Below are 23,641 nucleotides of genomic sequence, written 5' to 3' on the forward strand. Positions count from 1 at the left end.
GCGCAGAACTTTACAGATCCTACTTTTCAAGAGAAGAGTCTTCACATGAACTCCCATCAGCAGATCTCCCTGTCAGTTCGTGGGCAGTACTAACGATAATATTGTTTTCTGAAACTTTAATGAACGTCTTAATACCCCGGGGAACCTTAAAACTACTCAAGACAACGCCGGAATGAAATTTTGTCGGCGATCTCAATTAACTTATAATTAGACAGCCTGACCATGGGTGAAGATATCTTTGCGGTCACAGAAGTAAGAAATAGTTAATCGTAAATTCAACACAATTATATATATGTGGTGTGATCGCCAGCATCCTCACCTGCTAAGTTAAGGGAATTAAGCTCGACTTCTGAGCGAGACCGTGCATAAACGCGTTTCAGTAATGAACAAATCAGATGTTAGGAGCAAAACTTTGAAGAAGAGTATCCCTAGTGTTTATAACGACTCATGCAGTAAGAAAGAAAATTGCACAACACCCGCAAAGTACTTTTTTCGAGGGATTATTACCTTAGTTTTCAAGAATTTATCATTAAATTTCATGGAACAAGCAAAAAGATGAAGAATTTGTAGAGCAAGCTCACACAAGTGAACAAAAAGGACAGGAAGGACTATTTCCATTTTATCGCATGTGAATAGTAACAAGTACACGATTAGTACCTGAACTAATTCATCGAATAACGAAGATCCTACATACGTAAGACATACTCGGGAAGTGCTTTGTGCGTACCCATAAACTCGACAGCTCAAATGAATTACAGTAAAAAATATGTGGATCTTTCTTAGATAGTCATCCCGGAGGGTTTTCGGGAGCCGTTATCTAAGACTAATATTTCTCGGGGGCCATTGTCTTTATGATATTTACAGTCTTTTGTTTATGTTTTTACGGTCATCCCCAACGGGTTTGTACTAAACACACCGCAAAGGTGGATACATACCGGGTTAAAACCCGTGAGGGGTCACTATCTAGGAAAGATCCGAATACATATATCACGGCCAAAAGATTGCGGACATTGGTCACATGACCACGAACCACGGTCTGACAACGAAATGAAGCAATCGAGAAAAGCCAGTTGCCGCAGACAGCAAAAAAACTGTCGCTTATATAAAAAAAGCAGGAAATATCCATAAAAATAAGTTACGTCACGAGGATAGGGCAGCCTTCTGATGCAAGTTACAGTAGTTGATTCCTCTGACATTTATAATTCTCGATACTACTCTTTGGTATGGAAGATGATGCCCCAATTCATTTGTGCATGATGCACATGCGAGTATTTGACCACACGTAACGAGAGAGAGAGAGAGGGGGGGGGATGAAAACATACACAGGTCGTTACTGTAAGCTTTGTGAAATGGCACTGTGTGGAATTGGCCGCTCAAGGTATTAATTCTTAACTATGAGCTATTGGTAACTGGGTTAGTGAATGTCCTGTTTTCCTTTGGGGCAACTTCTCACCATTTTCAGAAATAAATGATTTTAGTACCGTTAGATGATTATAAGTATACATATGTATATGTATATAAAGTGTGTATGTGCAGTTTCTTAGCATGTATGCATGAATTTATATGTACTTACATAATATTCTCTCTCTCTCTCTCTCTCTCTCTCTCTCTCTCTCTCTCTCTCTCTCTTCATATCAGAGACAGTTCTAGCTGTCCTTGTCTGTGCCTGTGGTGCATTTGAAAATGACCTTTTTTTTCCTTGTGGTCACGGCTGATGGCTTGCCACTCTTTAGCCCATTCGAAAGGTTTGTTCCCTACGAGATTAGATAAGCAACTCACTGACTTCTCGCCGAGCTCTATTTATTAAATGCAACTAAAGGTTTCTTAATGTCCCTTCGTAAATCCCTGTTTATTAAAAGATATTAAAATGTTAACCGATATGGGTACGAAAGGGGCCACCCGAGTGCTTAATTGGTTTACCCCTCTCCACGCGCGAAGTTTCTGGGCAGTCCTCGAAACTACTTCACCATCCGTACCGCTTGACAGAGATGCCTCGGGTAATAAGGTTGCCAGGTGTTCAAGTCAATCATAGTAACTTTCTTTCAAAGCGCTTCCTCAGGGGGCCACTCTAAAACAGTGCCATTTTCGTCTGATGTTTCGGTCAAAACGACCATTATCGAGAACGCCACACAGCTGACTCCAGAACGTGTCAACAAACCATTATTAACAACAAGCATTCAGCTTCTTAATTTGATACTTTTCGGGTATATATATATATATATATATATATATATATATATATATATATATATATATATATATATATATAATTCTAATAGTCACAATAGCTACAAACGTCCTTTAATATCCAATTCGCTCTACCTCGGAAATAATATATTTTCATATGTTACCCGAAGGGGAATCGTGTGGTTTAAGGCGCGTCTCTGTAATCCTGAGTTCTTGTCTTCCGTGGTTCGAGCCCACGAGACAACGAACTTATTATCAACTAAAAAAATTCCCCTTCGGGTAACATATATGAAAATATATTATTTCCCGAAGTAGAGCGAATTGGATATTAGACATTTGTAGCTTAATGCTTGTATATGAATCACGGTGATGTGATAAAATTCATTCATAATCTACATATGTATATGTATATATCTACTTGTGTTCAAAGATAAGGTTTCCTTCAGGTGAAAACTGAACAAGTAAATCTCGTGTAAAAGTGAAATCCAATGACCCCATTTTACTCATAAAATAGTGAAGCAACCCACGCAAGACATCCTCAATGATATTCAATATGAACCTACCCGAAGACTCTTCGTCTCCACAACAGCAGGAGATGCTGGCAGGTAAAGTACTAAGGAACAGTGCAGCAAAACTGATACCCATGCATACATACATACATGAACACAGTGGCTGTGAAAAATTATAAAGAGACCTTTCAGTGAAGTAGATTTAAATTACTTTCTTAGCTTCAACAATACAATAATATTATTTAATTATGCGGATGTGCTACACTTTTAAAGACACATCATACTTGATTCAGTTTAAGGGTTATAAAAGTACACACACAGACACAGACACACACACCGATAACGAAAATAAAAAAAATTGCCATGTAAGATGTAAAATATTTTTAGCATGAGAATGAATTAGTTGTCTGAAGGCATCACAACACATCATCTTTATGAAAGAAGCAAAAAGAATTACGGGTTGTTTTGACAGTAGTAAGTTACCTTTGCAGCATGTTTATGTCAATATTGCTCCGGGAACTGTGGTTTGCCCCCTCCCCAAAAAAAAATCGCACCCATTTTACAGCTTAAGGGTATAGAAGTCATGAAAATATTCCTTGTACATTGCTGGTTTGAGGGGGAACGAGAAAAGCTCACAGCTACCGAAAATCAGTTTCAACAAGGTAAAAACAGCGCCAAGTTTTAGGTGACAAGAGCCCTCCCCAACCCCTTCCTCATACATACATCATAAGACTTTGGGAACAAGAAAGAATACAGAATTAACGGAATCATCACATCGAGTCATTCTTCCATCAAGATTAGCAATTCTACTGAAGTACTTTTTAAGAAAGTTTTCTGAGAATTTTGAGTTTTCTCTTAATTTCCGATAGCATTCATTGTCTTTTCAGCTTTCATTCAGACCCTTTACTCCTACTCCATGTAATAAAGAATTTTTCCAAAATTCCCATGTTCCTGCCATTCCTGAATCAAAGAACATCTTGACTTCGATTTACTATCACCGATGCTAAAGTCTCTTATTACTTCCCCATTCCTATGTCCAATATAGTTCTCAAAGAATACTTACGTCACTAAAAAAAGGAAGGACTTTATGCTGTGTGTGTGTGTGTGTGTGTGTGAGAGAGAGAGAGAGAGAGAGAGAGAGAGAGAGAGAGAGAGAGAGAGAGAGAGAGAGAGATAAATCAAACAAACGCATATTCATATTAAACATAATCGTATGTGTGTGTGTGTGTGTGTGAAAGAGAGAGAGAGAGAGGGGGCTTATAAGACAATAGCGAAGGCGACAGTGGGTCTGGAAAGGAGTTACCATTATGGGAAGGAACAACACAAGCGAATCGAGTGGAGAAGAAAGACCATAAGACTCTTATGTATGGAGGGATGTGGGGTGTCGGGTGAAGGGAGGAGGAGGAGGAGGAGGAGGAGGAGGAGGAGGAGGAGGAGGAGGAGGAGGAGGAGGAGGAGGAGGAGGAGGAGGAGGAGGAGGAGGAGGCCTGAACGAAAGATCCCGGGCGCGGTTCATTAATCAAGTCGGACGATGATTCGATTGCTACCTATATATACCGATATTTATTTCCTATCTCTCGAAATAGAACTTGTGCTTGTTCGTTTTCCGTAACTCGGAGGAAAACGTGGACTCGAAGAAAACTCGAATGCTCGTCTCCAGCACTCGGGCGAAAACTCTTCACGTTCGTTGTCGATGCACACCGAGGGGAAAACTTGAAAATTTATTTTCGATGCCTTAAGGGAAAACGTGTTTTCGTTTCCGGTGTCTGGGGAAAACTCATATCCTCATGCCCGGTGCCTGGGAGGAAACTCACGCTCATTTCCAGTGCCTCTGGTGAAAACTTACAAGCTCGTTTCAAGCGCATCGTAAAAAATGCCTATGCTCGTTTCCGGCGCCTCGGGAACAAATTCGTATTATCTAACTTCTAATTCGGCTTTCCTTGGAAGTGTCATCTTCGTCGACTCACTCAGTGCTGGTTAACTAAACGGGGCCAATTGGAATATAACACATCGTTCCTGTTTTCGATATTAGTAGCCCACAGTTTCAATGTTTATGAGCCTGTATTTTAACAAATTACACACACATATATATATATATATATATAAATATATATATAGTATATATATATATATATATATATATATATATATATATATATATATATACTTACGCATTAATACAATTAATTCAACATATAATTAGACAGACAGAAAGACTCAAAATTACTCATAATCCTCTATTAAGAGATAAAAAAAAGAAAATGGAGACGTTGGATGTCTGTCTCGAGGCAGAGAGAGAGAGAGAGAGAGAGAGAGAGAGAGAGAGAGAGAGAGAGAGAGAGAAATATTGGAACTCAATGGAGCATGGCTGCCCCATCAGTATCAAGGCGCCTTTGTGGATCCTTATTTGACTGAAATGCGTTTAAATGTAATTCTCTCGGTCGAATGCGTTCCAGACCACCCACCCACCCGCCCACCCTCATCCTCCGCCCACGCACCTCCCTGTCACCCGTTTTCCAGAAGAGAGGAAGGCTTTGTCACGGCCCCCTGGAATCAAAGGATGGAGAGAGAGAGAGAGAGAGAGAGAGAGAGAGAGAGAGGTGGGTTGGGTGGAGAATTAGAGAGGAAATGTTTCAGGATATGGACTTCTAGAGAGGTTGACGGAAATTTTATCTATCTCTCTCTCTCTCTCTCTCTCTCTTTCTCTCTCTTACAGATGAAGGAAGCGCAGTTATTTCCAGAGCTTGGCAAGGAACGACTGGGATTCGCTCCTTATGGGCTGATGGGAGAAGTGAGAGGTGTCGTCGGAGGAACTGGCTATTTTATTTCCAGCAAGAGCACCTTTCATATCCTCGAATCCTCGATCAAAGCGGGTTAAATATCGATATTGGTTTCACGACCCCTTTCTCATATAGGCAGCAGCGGTGCGCATGCGCTATTCTGTACAACAGTAACAGTCACAACAATACGAACACCATTTAGAAATAACCAGTGTTAAATTATCAAAAACATAATTATATAAATGAAGACAAGTATTATCAGCGTAATGTCAAAGTCTCAGTACCGGTGATGATAATGTAGTAACTTCAGACAACTTGGCGAAACGTTAACCTTAATATTTCCGAAGTAAAATGAATCCTTCCCTGGAAGATCCTTCCGTGACCTGTGTCCCATGGAAATGGGAATTATTAAGAGAACAGAAAACTTCACTATTAAACATTCTTTACTGCTGTACTACTACTCTTAATTTCAAAACAACAACAACAATAACTACAATAATAATAAATTATAATAATAATAATGGTAATCATGAAAAAACTAAAATCAATGGTGTAAGCGATATTTATTAGCAAAAAGCCAGAAACTATAGAGAAGTCCCAACTATCAGTCGGTTTCAGTAAATCGAAATCATTCATGTCATATATTTATTTCCATGACCCTTCCTTCTCATAAGTAATATCTACGAAGAATCTCTAAATCACATTAACATACACTAAGAATTATTGCAACACATTCATGAACTTGTCCCTTGTCTCCTAACAATAGACAAAAATTTCTCTCTTCTCTCTCTGTCTGTCTCTCTCTCTCTCTCTCTCTCTCTCTCTCTCTCTCTCTCTCTCTCTCTCTCAGTTGCCCAAACTTTTTTCATTTGACGTACTGCCAAAGTTTCCTCACATAAATTCCAACTTCCATACATTTTTGTTTAAATACTATTTCGTTTCCCGGTCACACACACATCACTCAGTAGTGTAACGCTTCCTCCCCATAGCCTGCAACCCCGTCTGTATTTACTGCACATCGAATTTGGGTAGACGAAAGATGTGATGTAGCAACTGGATATACAGACGCATAACAGCCGCATCAACTGTGTAACTGATGAATCTTCTTTCCTTACTAACAGATGGCGGTAGTACTGCATATAGCCCGTAGAAGTAACTGCATTTTGGGTACTAACCTGACTCTTTCAGTGGTGTTATTAATCTTTTTTCTTGAGTAGTCTGTAGATTTGAATGTTGTGGATCACAGCCAGTTGAAGCATTTTTCCTTTCTGCTACAGTAATATACTGCATTCCTTCCATCAGGCCCTGTATGCTATTACTAACGATGATATCAGGACTAAAACACACCAAGACTATAACTAACAGAGGGATAGGTTCTCTAATAGCTGCAAATCTAATTCATAATCATCATCTGAAGTCTTAACCTTGTAAGTCTAGCATGACCATCAGTGCGGTGTGTTTTGGGTCTCGCGATCTCGGAGTTGCTGAAGGTTTGTTTTTGTTTCATTCTTCTCCCGCAGATGGCGACGGTGGCGGAGGCACTATGCATGGAGTGACCTCCTCCTCCTCCTCCTCCTCCTCCTCACAAGCCTTCTCCAGGATGGAAGCCGCCCAAGTTTAACCTCTCTTTCTTTCCCGGGTGTAGGAGACGAGCGACAGGGCTGTCGATTTGGTGGTGATGAGTGGGTGGTAAGGAGCGTGTATGGTGGTGGGCGTGGTGTCTGACCTAATATCCTTTCAGGAGGTACGGGCGTGAACCAGATGGGCGGCGTGTACGTCAATGGGCGGCCGCTGCCGGACCACATCCGTCACAAGATCGTCGAGATGGCCCACTCAGGGGTGAGATCGTGCGACATCTCTCGAATCCTTCAAGTGTCCAATGGCTGTGTGTCCAAGATCCTAGCTAGGTGAGTGTCCATGGGGACTGCTGTGTCCTAACCCCGAGCTCTTTGGTGTCCCTTGCAGGCCACAGCGGTATTAACCAACTTGGGGGCGTCTATGTCAACGGCCGCCCCCTCCCGGACTCCACGCGTCAGAAGATCGTGGAACTGGCCCACTCGGGAGCCAGGCCTTGCGACATCTCACGCATCCTGCAGGTGTCCAATGGCTGCGTCTCCAAGATCCTCGCAAGGTACGAGACCAACTCCCCCTCGGTATTGCCAATCACCGGTCCTCCTTCGTTGTTGCCTTCCTCTTCGCTCGAGATGTGCTGCAACATCATCGTCTTGACCCCCTCCCTCTCCCCCCGCTTCCCCCTCCTACCCCTTCTTCCCCTCCCGCTCCTCAAGAATATTTCCATATGTGGATTCGGGTCCCTTTTGGGTAGGGATGTGGGATTTGAGGACCCGAAAGGAAACGGTGCTTGAAGGAGGGGATGGAGGAGGAAGAGGAGGAGGAGAAGGAGGAGGAGAAGGAGGAGGAGGAGGAGGAGGAGGAGGAGAAGGTGGAAGAGGACGAGGAGGAAGAAGATCTCAGGCGTGGTGATTTTGAGATTGCGCTTGGTTCTACCTTCTCGTGAGGGGTAAACTCACGTTGCAAGAAATCTGCGCCGACATTCATTGATATTTTTTTTTCTAATCTTTGCATCTACGTAAGAGTGATAAAATAAAAGCAGAGGTTTGACCAAGCACACTGTCTATAGTTCCAACCTGTTATTCTTATGATGTAAGAATGCTATATGCAGAAATGAACACTGGCATATAATTGTTCTGCATGCTTTGATCAGAACATAGAAAACAATTTGGACATATGTGAACTTATCTATATCTGTGTTGTTGCTAGGGAGAGAATCTCCGAGAGGCGTGAACGTCACTGACTTATTTTCTTTTTCTGCCGCTCCATCAGGTACTACGAGACAGGTTCCATCAAACCTCGAGCCATCGGTGGCTCCAAGCCCCGAGTAGCCACTCCACACGTGGTGACGAAGATCGCCGACTACAAGAGGGAGTGTCCGTCGATTTTCGCTTGGGAAATTCGTGACAGATTACTATCGGAAGGCGTCTGCACCAACGACAACATTCCAAGTGTGAGTAGAGCCATATTTCTAATTACAACATAACCCTGATTTCCCTTCGATACGCTTTCTTTGCCAACCAGAACTAAATTTTATAGTCTCCGTCCTACTAAGTGACTTCGACATGAAAACCTTATATTTCTTATTGTTATATATATTTTTTTTTTGTAATGCATTCCAGCAACGATAGTATATACACTTGAAAAAGTTTCAGTATCATTACCCAATGTGTCAGTCAAGGTCGTGACAAAATTTCTTCACCTTCCTTCATATACATAATACACATGTACATATGAAGCATCACCAAGGAAATTCACAATTTAATATTTCAGCTCTAAAACACTGCATTCATTAAATTACCTAGGCAGTTTTAGATAACATGTGAAAAGAATATCAGAGCGGGTTTTTCGAAGGTATCTAGCAGACTGGTCATAGGCATATTTTTCTAATAACAGAGATAAAACAAAAGAACGCAGTTACAATGGATTTTCTCCTTCTGAATGCCCATTCTCGAGCCTACAATATCATCTATCGTTCTGGAATTTTTTCTCTTCCAGAAGTTCCATCAATAATTGATAACCTTACTCAAAATGACCTATTAAAATGTTTGAAATTCCATCGAAACTTTTCGGTGCATATCTTAGGAAGAGTTGCTGAGACATAAAGTCGTTACAAAATAACATACGATAAACATTTAAATTAATACAATTCTCATTTTTGTCATATTAACTCGGTAAGATTTAACAAATGGCAAAGCATGTTAAGTGTAAACGACGTCTACCAGTTACGGGAAAGCAAAGCCAAATTACTGTAATAATAATAATGTGAGAAATGAGACTTATTTTAGCTTAGTCCATATGCAAATACAGAACGCATATTCAACGGATACACAAAATACGGTACCATGCGGTTTTGTACCGGGGGAATTTTCCGCGGCTATGAATCTTGTTATCCATCACCACCGACGCAAAATATAAGCATTATTGCTACAGCTGATAAAAAAATGACTAGGAAGTTGTCAGCGATAAATATTACTGTTTTTACCAGATAAAATTACCTGGAAACTCAAAGCAACTGTTATGTGAAAAGACCGAAAGTCTACAGGAATCCCCCTCTGTTCCCCCCTCCCTTTACACGGGCTCTCTCTCTCTCCTCTCTCTCTCTCTCTCTCTCTCTCTCTCTCTCTCTCTCTCTCTCTCTCTCTCTCTCTCTTTACCGCCATGGATCCCCGGGGAGAACTGTAACACATATTCCTCAATTCAAGAGTATCAAATTCTTTTTTAGCGGCACCGAATGAAACGGGGCGAGGGATGGAAAGTCCATCACTGGATACCAATAGACGGTCAGGATGCGGCTACTAAAGACCGCCCCGGGATTCTATTAACGCATTAAATGAAGAAGCGATTGCCAATTGTTAATCCGGAGGCGGGTCAGATTACAGCGCGCGCACACAGGTCAGGTTACGTCAGAACCCAGAGGTCGACCCCATACGCAGCACGTGCTGCCCTCCAGGACTGTAATTTTATAACTTCTCGGTGTTTTCGCTATTAATGACGAGAGTGGACGCCTACGCTTCCATATTTTTTTTTTTAATAACCAAGAAGTGCTCGGGAATAGTGTTACGACATCATGAAAAGGGCGAGACCTGGAAAGCTACTCCGGGTCTCACGGGCGATTACTGGGGTCGAATTACACCACGGTGGGAGAGGCACGTGTGCTAAGGACCCAGCAGGTGGTTTTTCCTTGAGATACCGATGGAAAGCAAATCCGCTTAAAAAAAAAAAGAGAGAAGTTGAAAGAGTCACTAAACAATCAAAACAAAAGTCAATTACTGGACATCTTCACATTACTTACTACGACTGAAAATAAAATTCAAAATCAACATTAAAAAATTAGTAAGTTTCAAAACCATCCTGCATCCGTCTCAAAGATACAAAAGAAAGTGTATGCATTAAAATAAGATCGGTTTCTCTTGAGTACGCGATAATTTTCCTTCTAAGAAAAATGGGCTTCTTTTTAATAGACATCGAACTGGAAAGATGGGAAAGCCTCGTTGTCTTGTTCACTCTTGTGATAACTATAAGAACTAAAGCATTCACATTTTACAAGTTCTTAGAAAGAGAGAAAGGAAGAAGGGTGGCTGTCCATCGGCCGACAGTAGAAAAGATTCGAAACCACTCAGATACCCTAAGTTATTTCTGGACACGCCGCCCCCTCCTCCTCCTCCTCCTCCTCCACCGTACCCCCAACATATAGGGAGGCACGTGCAGCCGCGTGTCCTGAATAACGCTAAAAACAGCAAGAATCATATAATATACTCTATCATTACGTAATGGTAGACTCTGTGTCTGCTATTACTGGCCTATTGTAACCTTAATCAATTGCTGGGGGACGGTAACCTAAGACACACGTCCCGCAGGGTCTTAGAGGCATGTTGTACTGTTAACTGTAATGGTGCCGATACCCTCGGTCAGTGGCGTACATCTTCTTTTGAATATAATTAATAAACAACGAAAATGTAAAACAAAGCGAATTTCACAGTGTGATTTTTAACATACAATGATATCACATCAATGGTAAAAAAACTACTACATAAATTTCGTTTCCATCCGCTATAAAAGAAAAAAGTACGAATATTACGTCTCCCATTCACAATTGTAAGAAACTTTGTAAAATGAGAACATCAAGTCACTGAATTACCAGAATGAGACAACAGTTAACAGAATCAGACAACGAGAGAGAGAGAGAGAGAGAGAGAGAGTGTAGTTCTTAGCAAGTTCTACCAGCTCTACATAGATGTTCTCGATCTCTGATCGCCTGAAAACATTTCCACAGCTGTAATATTATAAAGCACTGATACTGAACAAATGGCACTGCAATTTCACAAGGGGAAGTTTCAGTAAGTTTTAAAATGATAATTATTATGTCATCCCAAGGGCGTGAAAATGATGCAGCCAACCTCACACAAGACACTCATATAAGTTATACCTTTACTGTTCTACACACACAATTATATATATATATATATATATATATATATATATATATATATATATATATATATATATATATATATATATATATAGTATATATATATATATATATATATATATATATATATATATATATATATAGATAAACAGATAGATAGATACAAACACACACATAGATATAATATATTATATATATATATATATATATATATATATATATATATATATATATATATATATATATATCAGCGTTGTGTAACTAGTAAAGATTTCTCTCCCTTCTCCTGTGCTCCTCTTGCTTTTCAGTGAAGTCTTCCATTTGAAGTCTCATACCATAGCATATAAATGACCGTCAATAAACATGCGGTATTTGAGACATACATACATATATACGTAAATACATACATACTATATATATATATATATATATATATATATATATATATATATATACATATATATATACATATATATATATATATATATATATATATATATATATATATATATATATATATATATATATATATATATATATATATATACATTATACATACAGATAGATAGATAGATAGATACTGTATATGTCCGTCTCTCGGCGATTGTAAATACTGAAACTTATTCTCTCTTTCTCTCTCACTTTTCCCAAGCTCTCCACAGAATCCTTCCACCAGGCTCCGAGCCCCATCCGTCTTCCCGAACCTTCCAATGACCATCCAAACCCCTACCTGCTCTTCCCCCTCCCCATTTCCACTAACTAAACCCCCCCCTTCCCCTCCTCCACCATCCCACCACACCACCAAACCCTAGTCGTCGCCTAATGAGCAAGATTGGTGAGGGCGGCGGTATCGTGCCACCGATATAATGAGTGATAATGTCTGCACCATAATACTGAACACCTCGTCCAAAAGGTATATTTGGGGAGGAAATGGAGGGGACACGGAACAACGATTTTATTATCTCGCAAAATCGTTTGTGTATATGTATATGTATATGTATGTATATATATGCATATATAATATGTATAATCTAGTGATCACTAGATGACCATAATATCGTCTTAATCTCTCGAATTCTTAGCACTTTTTGGATACGCGTGTCATTACCAAGTCTGGGATCCAAATGAAAAAATATGAAGAAAATCTAGTCCGAAGAAGTATTCGAACCCGCATTCGGAGTATCTGAATGAGGTCGTGCTTTATATTTATATATATATATATATATATATATATATATATGTGTGTGTGTGTGTGTGTGTGTGTGTGTGTGTGTATAGATAAATAGATAGATAGACTTACGTAATACAACGGTGTTAAGATAGCTGGACAAGTAAAAACCACAAATTTGTCAGAGAGAGAGAGAGAGAGAGAGAGAGAGAGAGAGAGAGAGAGAGAGAGAGAAATTCCTCCCTTTCCAAATCATAAGCATTTGCAAGAGACGCGATATTAGCCTCCAACCACCGGGTAAACCGCCTAGTACATACATGGCACGAAAAAGATGTTTTTATAAGGAATTGTGAGTCAGCGACATTCTGCCTGGCATAACATGTCCCTCCCTGCGCACTGGTCGTCTCAGTTTTTGTCGGCATTTCTAGAAAGGCTACTTGCATTTTGCTACCAAAGATATTTTATAATAATAATAATAATAATAATAATAATAATAATAATAATAATAATAATAATAATAATAATATTATTATTATAATTTTTATTTTTATTATAAGAATGCCATAAGCATCACAGTACAACAACAACGACAAAAACAGCAATAATAATAATAATAATTAATAATAATAATAATAATAATAATAATAATAATAATAATAATAATAATAATAATAATGATAGAAAGAAAACTGTCAACAAGGAAAAACATATTAGCTACTATTACGGAGTGAAATATAACGTAAACCACGAAAAGGATGAACAAAATTCACGCATCCTTATAAGTTTCGTTCTGTAAACAAGCCTCGTTCTGTATCTGAGAACCTTATTAATCCTTATTACAATTGTAACGCGACTATTATTTCATGAAACCTCAAGGAAAATGTTATTTCATAAAGATCGAGACAACTTTCCTCACAACCTTCACGAAACCTCAGGAAAAATAGTGAAGAAGCTAATGTGACAACACGCTGCACGGAAATAGTTGCATTAAGAATATTTCATTAATAAAAAGTCATTCACAAACAGAACTGATACATTTCGTTCGACACTTATCTTATTTCTTGTTCGACATTCCTTTCGGTGACACAGTTATTATCTATCAGTATGTACGGGTGGTAGTCTGAACGACAAAAAAATAAATAAATAAATAAAATCGGCATAGGAAATGAGCAGGGGGTAGATAACAATAATGCGCGAATTATATAAAGCAGAACAATCGAGATAAAATCTCATTCCAGTTACGAGTCAAACCTACATAAACAAAAAATTGATCAGATAAGATTCAGAACTGCAGCTAAGCTAAAAACTTGTGAGTCATTCAGAAAAGAAAAAAAAATATATAAAAATGAAACTGAAATTAACAAGCAAGTACGTATAATATGATCTATGAGAGAGAGAGAGAGAGAGAGAGAGAGAGAGAGAGAGAGAGAGAGAGAGAGAGAGAGAGAGAGAGGCGGAGTAGGGTATGAGGGCGTGTCACTACGACTACGTCAGTAAACCAACCATGTGTGAACCTGCCCGAGAGGGGTTCTCCTCGCAGGAACGCCCTTCCCTCCCCCCCACACTCCAGAGCTAGTCTACCCTGTGACTCAGCCATCAAGATTCCCCAAATCCCATCCCTTGCCCCCCTCCAAACCCGGGCCCCCAACTCCCCACCCCTTCCCTAGTCACTTCAGATCTGATCTTAATTTCTGAAACGGCGATGTTTAAAGTCTTAGGAAGAAATTATCTCGGTCAAAATTAGATTGATATCTTAGATGGAATCGTAGCGTATATATCAATACAGTTATGCTTCAAAATGCACTTCATTTCTGACCCACAATATGGGTTTATTATTATTATTATTATTATTATTATTATTATTATTATTATTATTATTATTATTATTATTATTATTATATTATTATTATTATTATTATTATTATTATTATTATTATTATTATTATTATTATTATTAGGGTACGAAGACATATCCGACAAAATGTGGGATTACATAATTGTGTTGCAATAACGACAAGAGTGTCTTGTAACATAGGCAGCAGGTGCATGGCATCTTCAACAATTCTGATGCTTTCCCAATAATTATAATATAAATATTTCTTTTTATCAATCGCTCCTATACAAAGCAATGTTTACCCTCTGTCTTCAGCATATGACGCCGTGAGACCCGATACAATGCAGTTTTTTAGCATTTTCCTATAACACACAAAGCTATGAGATCCTGTAAATGCGACATTCAGTTTTTCCCTATAATACACTGTGATGCGTTAGACTTCATATTACGATGTCTAGTCTTCTTACAACATATTAACCTGTGAGATCCGGTCCAATACAATTCATTTTCTTTCCCTGTAATAAAATGAATTTCCAAACACCATTTTCCCCGAAAGAGGCTTGCGTCTGAACTTCAACATCAAGAGACAGCCTTCCCTTCAGCGGTACTTAAATAATTAGGGGAATTAGTGAATAAAAAAAGTACAGTTGAGGAATTTTCAATAACATTAATGCTGTATTGTGCTGATTTTCCCCCTCGAATGAGAGCGAATATAAAATACACTCCCATTTCCGCCCAGAAACAAAATAGTTTTATACTACAAATTGAAGGTAGGTAGGAGGCTTAGAGCAGGTCTGGCTAATGGAACTTAGACCCTCCGACTCTGCTGCTTTGGTGGTCTCTTGTGTCAAAGCATCCGAACACTTTCCTCTGCCCCTGGCTTCGGTTTCATGATTAACCAAGCGCTTCGTTAACCCTCTTGCTTATTAAAGAATACTCTGAATTCAAGCAACGGTAATTTCGTCTTGAAAACGAATAGGGGACATTGATTTCGAAATATATTAAAACAGAAAGGATTTATTCGATAAACGCAGCAATAGTTCATCGTAAGAGAGGGGACGGGCGCTCACGTTTAAGTAAGTTCGCTGCAGCTCCTAAAACATCTCTCTCTCTCTCTCTCTCTCTCTCTCTCTCTCTCTCTCTCTCTCTCTCATATGGATCCGGAAATCCGAGAATTGACTTCATATCGCGTGTGCTCATAATGCTACAAATATTGGAGAGACTGGCATTCATTGTTAGTCGAAATAAAAAGGAGTCTTCTGCTCCTAATGGGTAACAGAAACTGTACAACACACATTCAACGGAATATATATATATATATATATATATATATATATATATATATATATATATATATATATATATATATATATATATATATATATATATATATATATATATATATATATATATATATATAATATTAAACAGAATGATTTTGGAATGAGTACATCAACTGCTCAACTGGCATATAAAGCTTTTATTTGCTATTTTGAAAATCATGTTACCAGCATTTTCTTTTATCTTTCAATCTTTCTGTTTTAAATCATTAAACTGCCTTTGAGAAAAAAGGTTAGGAAAATATAGTCAATGGCTCTGGATTACTTTACACACGAATGTTATTATTTAGTAGAGTGGTAATAACAATACATTGTGAAATTGCACACTAAGCCTGACTTTGCCTTTATTTTTATATGTATTGAAATAAGGGGCGGATTTTATTTGAACAATCAAAAGATTAGTTTAATACCCCGAAACAGTTTAGCTTATAAAATTTTACAAAGAAACGCTGTCTTGATTTGATTATTTATTATTTTTTATTATAGTCCACTAGTACACTAATAATAAATAATCAAATCAAGACAGTGTTTCTTTGATTATTTATTATTATTATTTATTTATTATAGTCCACTAGTACACTAATAATAAATAATCAAATCAAGACAGCGTTTCTGTGATTGTTTATTATTATTATTATATTTATTGATTATAGTCCACTAGTACACTAATAATAAATAATCAAAGAAACGCTGTCTTGATTTGATTGTTTATTATTAGTGTACTAGTGGACTATACGGAACGACCACCTACTTGAATAGCAAGCCTCCAGAAAACAGAACTGTCATGTAGAAATAGGTCAAAACATAAAAAAAAGTATGACAGCAAAACGATATTAAATGAAGATTACGAACGAAAATTAATATATAGCAGATAATAATCAATAAACAATTGATTATTTCAATAAACAGAAGGAAAAGTACCTCAAGCAAGGGCGCTCAATTCCAAGAATATGAAGGCCACGACAAAGCCCATAGTTGGAGTATATTGGCTGTACAGCCACCACCCGGCTAAAAAGTCAACCGAGACACCTGACAAGACCCAGGGGACTAAAATAACGACGCATTCTTCTATCAATAACGGAAAACCTAACCGAAAATGGCAAAGTTCGAAGGTTCCCAACTCCCCAGAAGTGTGTGTACTCTGAAAGTCATATTAGATATGAACCAAGTGCAAGAAAAATCCATTACAGTGGCTCCTTGATGGTTTTCGTCAGCACATTTATTCTCAGCTTCCTCCTCCTGCAATCTACATCAAACTCTTCCACTAGTTTCCGCAGGTTCTCATTATCCCCAATCTGTATTGTGCCTTATGCAAACATCCACCATTCCGCGTTTCATGCATGACTCATTTCCTTATCCCAACAATTTGTACTTGTGTAATTTCCTTTCTACTACTTTCTCGCATCACTCCATTTAAAAAATATTACTTCTGTCACAAAAACATTCAGATGCTTTCAACAACTTGTCTTCTAAACAATACATCCTTGAAAAAAGTTAAAAGTTAAGTATACCTTGGTTTAACCAGACCACAGAGCTGAAACCCCCAACCTTACAGCTCTTTCGATTCTATCGTTTGCTTCATTTAGATCCATTATTCAAGAAGAACCTGTAAAAGCTCACTTTCTAGCCTCTCACTGCCCATTTCGTAACAAACACTTGACATATACCCGCTCTTCCTTCTCTAAATAAGCAGTGTCCTTTCACTACCATTACGTTCTTCGCCTGTCTCGCTTTCTCAATCAGATTCCTTACTGCACAATTTCCCTGGTATACTAAGTAACATTAAGCTCTAATGATTCGTACAGTACCTACTTTCATCCATTCAGCTGAATTTTTCCTTCATTTAAGTATACCTTACAAACCCTGGTCAACCACTCAATCTCGCTATCACCACTGTAACCCAGTACCTCGCTTGCAATCCCACCAGACTTCTTCAGCCTCATCATTGCCTTACTTGCGCCCTCAACAGCCGCTTCCACAAGCAAGTACGGAAAAGGAAGAAAGTGTGAAAGAACTTAAGCGAGGATACTTCGTTGTTTTCCGAGAAGTAAATAGGAGGAGAAAGATCAATGAACAAACGGGCCGCAGAATAAAAGATGCAAATGAAACGATATTGTTTGAAGTGAATGCAGTCACCCCTGGTCGATGGAGTAAGGTTTTTGAAGATTTTTTGAAGGTGGGAGACTGATCCGAGGCAGAGCGCTAAATAACTCGAAGGTTAAAAGACATATATATATATATATATATATGTATATATATATATTATATATATATATATATATATATATTAGTATGTAGGTGGATATGGACATATCTAGGTTATACTCAAACAATAGTAACATACAATGTAACATACAATGTTATCTTGGTTCATTATAAATTCCGCTGTCCACAGAACACAAGATATTTTCCTGTCTCACAGTCAACAAGCAGGTTTCGGAAGGTGGGGTGGGAGCAAGGGCAAGTGTGTGGACGTCATGTATTCTTCTTTCTTTTCCGTCTCTCCTTTTTCTTAATCTTATTATCTCTTTTTCTTCTTTCTATTCTTTCTCAGCTTCTACTTTTTTTTCCGTTTTTGCTTAACATTCCCTCTATTCATTCTTATATATTTTTTTCTTTTTTCATTCTCCATTTATTTTCCTCACGGTTATTTTCATTCAATGTTTTTGTTCATCTTCCTCTGCTTCTTACCCCTTTTTTCCTGTTCATTTTCTTCATTTTTTTCTCCTTTTTCCCAAACCCATCGTCATCGTACACGCCAGCACCACCACCGCCACCGCCGCCCATGCGTTGTACACAATGTTCCAAACAAGAGAAACAGCTCTAATCGGATACAACGGCCCACAACAATACCGCTGCCGAGTCTCATTTCCACCGTGAGACTCGCGACAGATGGCGTGGCGGTCGACGACAACACAGAGAGAGAGAGAGAGAGAGAGAGAGAGAGATAACAATAATGAGAGAGAGAGAAAATACAATCTAGAGATTGACTCTGAAGATATAAATGGGGTTATAACAAAATGGTCAGATATGTTCATAATTATGCGTAAAAATACAATCTATCTACCTATCTGCATATATATATATATATATATATATATATATATATATATATATATATATATATATATATATATATACATATATATACTGTATATACATATATGCATACATACATACATACACATATATATACATTTATATATATACATATATATTTCATATATAAAATACACATAACACCTCTGAATCACACACGCACAATAAATGGCGTGGAAGAGGTATTGGAAAGGGAGTGATTTTGTATCGCAGAAGTATGAGTGCGCTTGTAAGAGAGGTGACTGGGTTTAGACGTGCTGTCGATGAGTCTTCAGTGTAGGTGTATGAGCGGCTAATGCGGAAATTTTCTGCAAACCAGCTTCATCCACGACTGAGCCTGAGCAGTTAAAGCATAAAGGGTGACAGTGACCATGGTATCTTTTTTCTGTGGAGCCAACCCCACCGTCATCAGGAAAATGACGTAAATGATATATATAAATCAAATATATATACATATATATATATATATATATATATATATATATATATATATATATATATATATATATATATATATTGAGACTAAAATTTATAGATTACCTGGCTGAAATATCACTCGCTCTCTAGACTATCTGGAACGGATAAATATCTTGAAAGCAAGGGTCAGTAACAGCCTGTCTATGTTACTACGTGTGCTGAAGACTTGCCTTATCCATTCCGACTATCATCAATGTGTCAATATTTATCCGCAAAAATAATCATGCATTTGTCCTAGAAATGTACTTATTCATACACATGTGTAAACGGTGATTACAGAGTAATACAATATGTATGGTAGTCACAATATTGTATGGTGGTCAATTTCGAAAATATTACGCAACATATAGTCATTCTTTCATTCCCTAGTTTATAGTGAGCGGGGACCATGGGCATTACAAACAAGTATTTCTAGAAGCTCCAGCTTGGCCATTCAGAAATTTTAAAACAAGAAATTTCAGAAGAAAGTTACAAGAAGTCCCCAGCTGACGTGAAGTCCAACAAATAGCTTGAAAGGAAAGTTACAAACTCAGCACTTGACGTGAATGGGGCAGTGCTTAAGGTCGACTGCTGTCTTGTAATGTCCCTTTCAAGGGACGAGTTTCAATCGTAGTCAGAGTATGATGAACCTTTATTTGCCAATGAATACCCGTACGTGTTTGTGAGTGTGCACACAAAGTGGACGAATTTCATGGCTGACGAAAGAAATGTTGTTGTAAGGACGCTAAAAATAATTTCAGGATACATTATTACCGACTAAAATTAAGGGCGATATCAGTATGACTGCAATCCTCCTGCACAGTGAATGGAACAGTTAACTCTTCTGAGGTAGGATGCTGTTAATGAATCAGTTACCAAGACGCTTAATTCAAAACAGTTGAGAAATAAACCCGGAGCACTACTACCATAACCAATGCTACTGCTACTACTACTACTACTACTACGACTACGACAGAGAGACTTTAAACATTTAAACCATACGCTCTGTTCCTCTACGTCAGGCAGGAGGCATATGGAAGACAAAGAACAGAGAGTACACTATATAGTAAGGTACCAGTCTCACGTCTTTCCCCTCTTCAACTTTAGCTTCTAAAGGCTTAGCGGCATCATAAGCATACAAGCAAATCTCGGCCTTATACCTGTTCCCAGCCTCCACCGTCCCCTGCCCCATACCCCCAAGCCACCTACCACCACCTCCGCCCCCTAAATCTCTCAATGCAACGAAACAACACAGAAATTCTGAAGAGCTAAAATAATTTACAGAATACTGACGAATCCTATTAAAACAATTACGCAGTGAGATTTACTTATAGACTGTAAAAATTCTTATAATTGTGGAGGCATATCATACTTAAAACTGAATATAGTAACCAACAAATTCACACCAACGAGAGAGAGAGAGAGAGAGAGAGAGAGAGAGAGAGAGAGAGAGAGAGAGAGAGAGAGAGAATGACACTTCACCTTTAACAGGAGACTTCGTCTGTGGCGATATACATTTAAGTAATACAAGTAACAAATTTATGCTGAAAAATTTTGCTTATTAGTGAAGAAAAAAAATGAATGGCTCCACGAAGAGGAAAGGGAGTAAGGGATGAGGTGGGGAGGGGGGAGGATGGGAGGGGGTTGTCTAGGAGGTATGAGCTAAGAGGATTTTAGATCTGCTGCCCCGATGAAATCACAAGTATTTTCCGTTTGCGTATCTGTTGATTTTGCAATTTGACGACATCGAAAAAAGCTGCAGAAACGATTCGAGTTCTGACACACTCACGCAGGTCCCAAAGCCCGGATAAAAGAGGGGGGTTGGTCGTTAAGAGTTACGGCGCCTCTGCCTTTTAACACAGGGCGTGAGTAAAACTTGCAACACTCTTATACGTCTGTTGCATGTAGTAATGGGTCACGATAAGGCTCGAAAGCCTTGAGTTCATCAAAATTATCTCCATGAAGACCATTTTGGGCCTCCATGGATTTTTCATCTAAATCCAGTATGGATAAAACCAAAACACTCCTATTATTATTATTATTATTATTATTATTATTATTATTATTATTATTATTATTATTATTATTATTCACAAGGGAAAAACATTCTCATGAACCAAGCCGAAAGAAACTTGACATTCATGGAATGCATAAACTTTACCACTGGGATTTTCAGTAAGGCACTGGTGACTTTATGCCATATAAACATTATCTTTATATGATTATTAATATAATAACTATCGTTCAAGATTCTTCAATATATTCGGAACATTCAAAGCATGAGATGAATAGTTCCATCGAGCATCAGTGGTCATGGTATTCATGCAATGCTTCCTGCCTATCGCGACCGAGATTTTTCAAAATTTAATTCAAAAGGCATCACACGAAACCCCATTAGCTTTAATAATCATAAATGTGATTCGAACCGTGGCATCCCTCATTAGCAAAACTAAAGAAAATGGATAAACTATTTTAATAATAATAATAAAGAAAATGGAAACTGCAGAAACTGAATGAGCTCGCCCTCCCTACCCAAATTTATGACGGTGAAGTATACCAAATTACTTTCTAATTTTACACCACTGTGTACATATCAGTAATGCATTGTAGAATATTATCAAGTATATGCAAGGTGCAGAACGCCCCAGTCAAGATTTACTGCAGCAGCTATAATTACCAGTGCCTCTCAGAGCACGAGAGATCGTCGTCCCAAAACAAGCAACAAAATATTTTGACCCCTCCTTTTGACCTCTTCTCTTTCCCTTGGGCTACTAAATGAAGAATGCAATGAGCCTATTAGAACCATCCAAACACACTTGACATCTCCCTAACCCGGATCTCTCTCTCTCTCTCTCTCTCTCTCTCTCTCTCTCTCTCTCTCTCTCTCTCTCTCTCTCTCTCTCTCTCTGAGTGCATAATCTCTCATCTCCCTCCCTCCCCGATTCCCCTCGTGCCCAGGGGCCACCATCAACAACAACCCTGTCAAGTGCTTCATCACCGCATTACAACTGCTTTAGCAGCCTCGTTGAGTTGTTTAGGGGGCCGACCCTGCTGATTATGAATAATTATCATCCAGCAGCAGAGAACACCCCATATAACCATCTTCTGACACGCCCTGGCCATTAAGTAGCGATTTGTAACGCGCAAGTGTTTTTCTTGGGAGGGGAACGGAGCTGGAGGGGGGCGGGGAGTCCGTAGGAATGGGAGATCAAGGGTTGTAAAAGGGTGTTCGATGACGATCGTGTCTCGTCGAACAACAAAAGCTTAATAAATGGACATCGAGATGCCGGCCCCGTTTAGTAGTAGTATTTCGATGGGGACTGTTATGAGCATAATGTAATTAGTGTTAAAAGCCTTTCTTTTTTTCCTCTCGTTCAGTTTTCAACCCAGTGTCTCCCACTTCAGCCTTGTTCCTAGTTGCCCTCCTGTATGAGAGGGGCTGTCTGTGGCAATTATCTGCTCTTAGATAGTTAGTGTAGGCCTTAAATTAAGCCATGAAAATCTATGGATGGCATTCGAGTGAATTATTTACGGTGCAACAGTATGACTAACAAGCTACAAAGTAAATGACGAATTCGGAGTAAAAAGGCAAATGAAAAATTCACTCAAATGTATCAAAATTAACTCTGATACTTTTCTAAACCTGTCGTGGAGTTCTACATTCCCGACATTTACCCGACCAACACGGAATTCTATTCAAAAGAAACAATGAAAAAAAAGTAGGGTTCGAGTGTCCTTCGATCCTGACTGTCATGTCTTATTAAGCCAGCATCGAGATAAATTAAGTTATCAAATTATTTAGGATGAAAATTAAAAGTTTCCGTCATTTAAAAAATCAACTGCAGTTGAAAATGAACAATTAACAAAATCCATAACACGGTTCTCTCTCCATCTGGCGCAGATACTTGCCATCTGTTTTCTGTATTATTATTATTATTATTATTATTATTATTATTATTATTATTAAGACAGGCACTTGATCGTATTCTCATTCTCTCTCTCCCTCTTTTTCTTTACCACTTGACATCAACTTATCTTCATGTTTTTCATCTTTCCTGCCACAGACTACGAGACTGACCACGTGTTCGGTTTCCCTCTCTCTCTCTCCACTTGACAGGCTCAAAGGAAGAACAGCCCTGGAGGAGGCGCGCACGCAAACACACCACGTGTTTCCGCCGCCGCTAAAGTTGTTGAGAATTATTGATTTATGATTAGACATTTTTTGTTGTTGATACTTAATCGAGTATTATGGGAAGGAAGGGAG

General features: G+C 38.5%; 1 protein-coding gene across 10 annotated transcripts in view; it reads left to right on the forward strand.

The window, feature by feature from the left end:
- LOC136828384 (paired box protein Pax-6-like) overlaps window positions 1-23,641 on the forward strand; it is a 223,705-nt gene that overhangs the window by 101,838 nt on the left and 98,226 nt on the right. For 8 of the 10 annotated variants that reach the window (XM_067086378.1, XM_067086380.1, XM_067086379.1 and 5 more), the window contains 2 exons: window positions 7,218-7,383; window positions 8,321-8,501. In XM_067086378.1, the coding sequence (XP_066942479.1) occupies window positions 7,218-7,383; window positions 8,321-8,501 (347 nt within the window). Of the gene's footprint in view, window positions 1-7,217; window positions 7,384-7,441; window positions 7,608-8,320; window positions 8,502-23,641 lie in introns of all 10 variants that reach the window. The other 2 variants (XM_067086381.1, XM_067086387.1) reach the window with 1 other exon arrangement.

Source organism: Macrobrachium rosenbergii, chromosome 42, assembly GCF_040412425.1.
Source record: "Macrobrachium rosenbergii isolate ZJJX-2024 chromosome 42, ASM4041242v1, whole genome shotgun sequence".
NCBI classification, from domain to species: Eukaryota; Metazoa; Arthropoda; class Malacostraca; order Decapoda; family Palaemonidae; genus Macrobrachium; species Macrobrachium rosenbergii.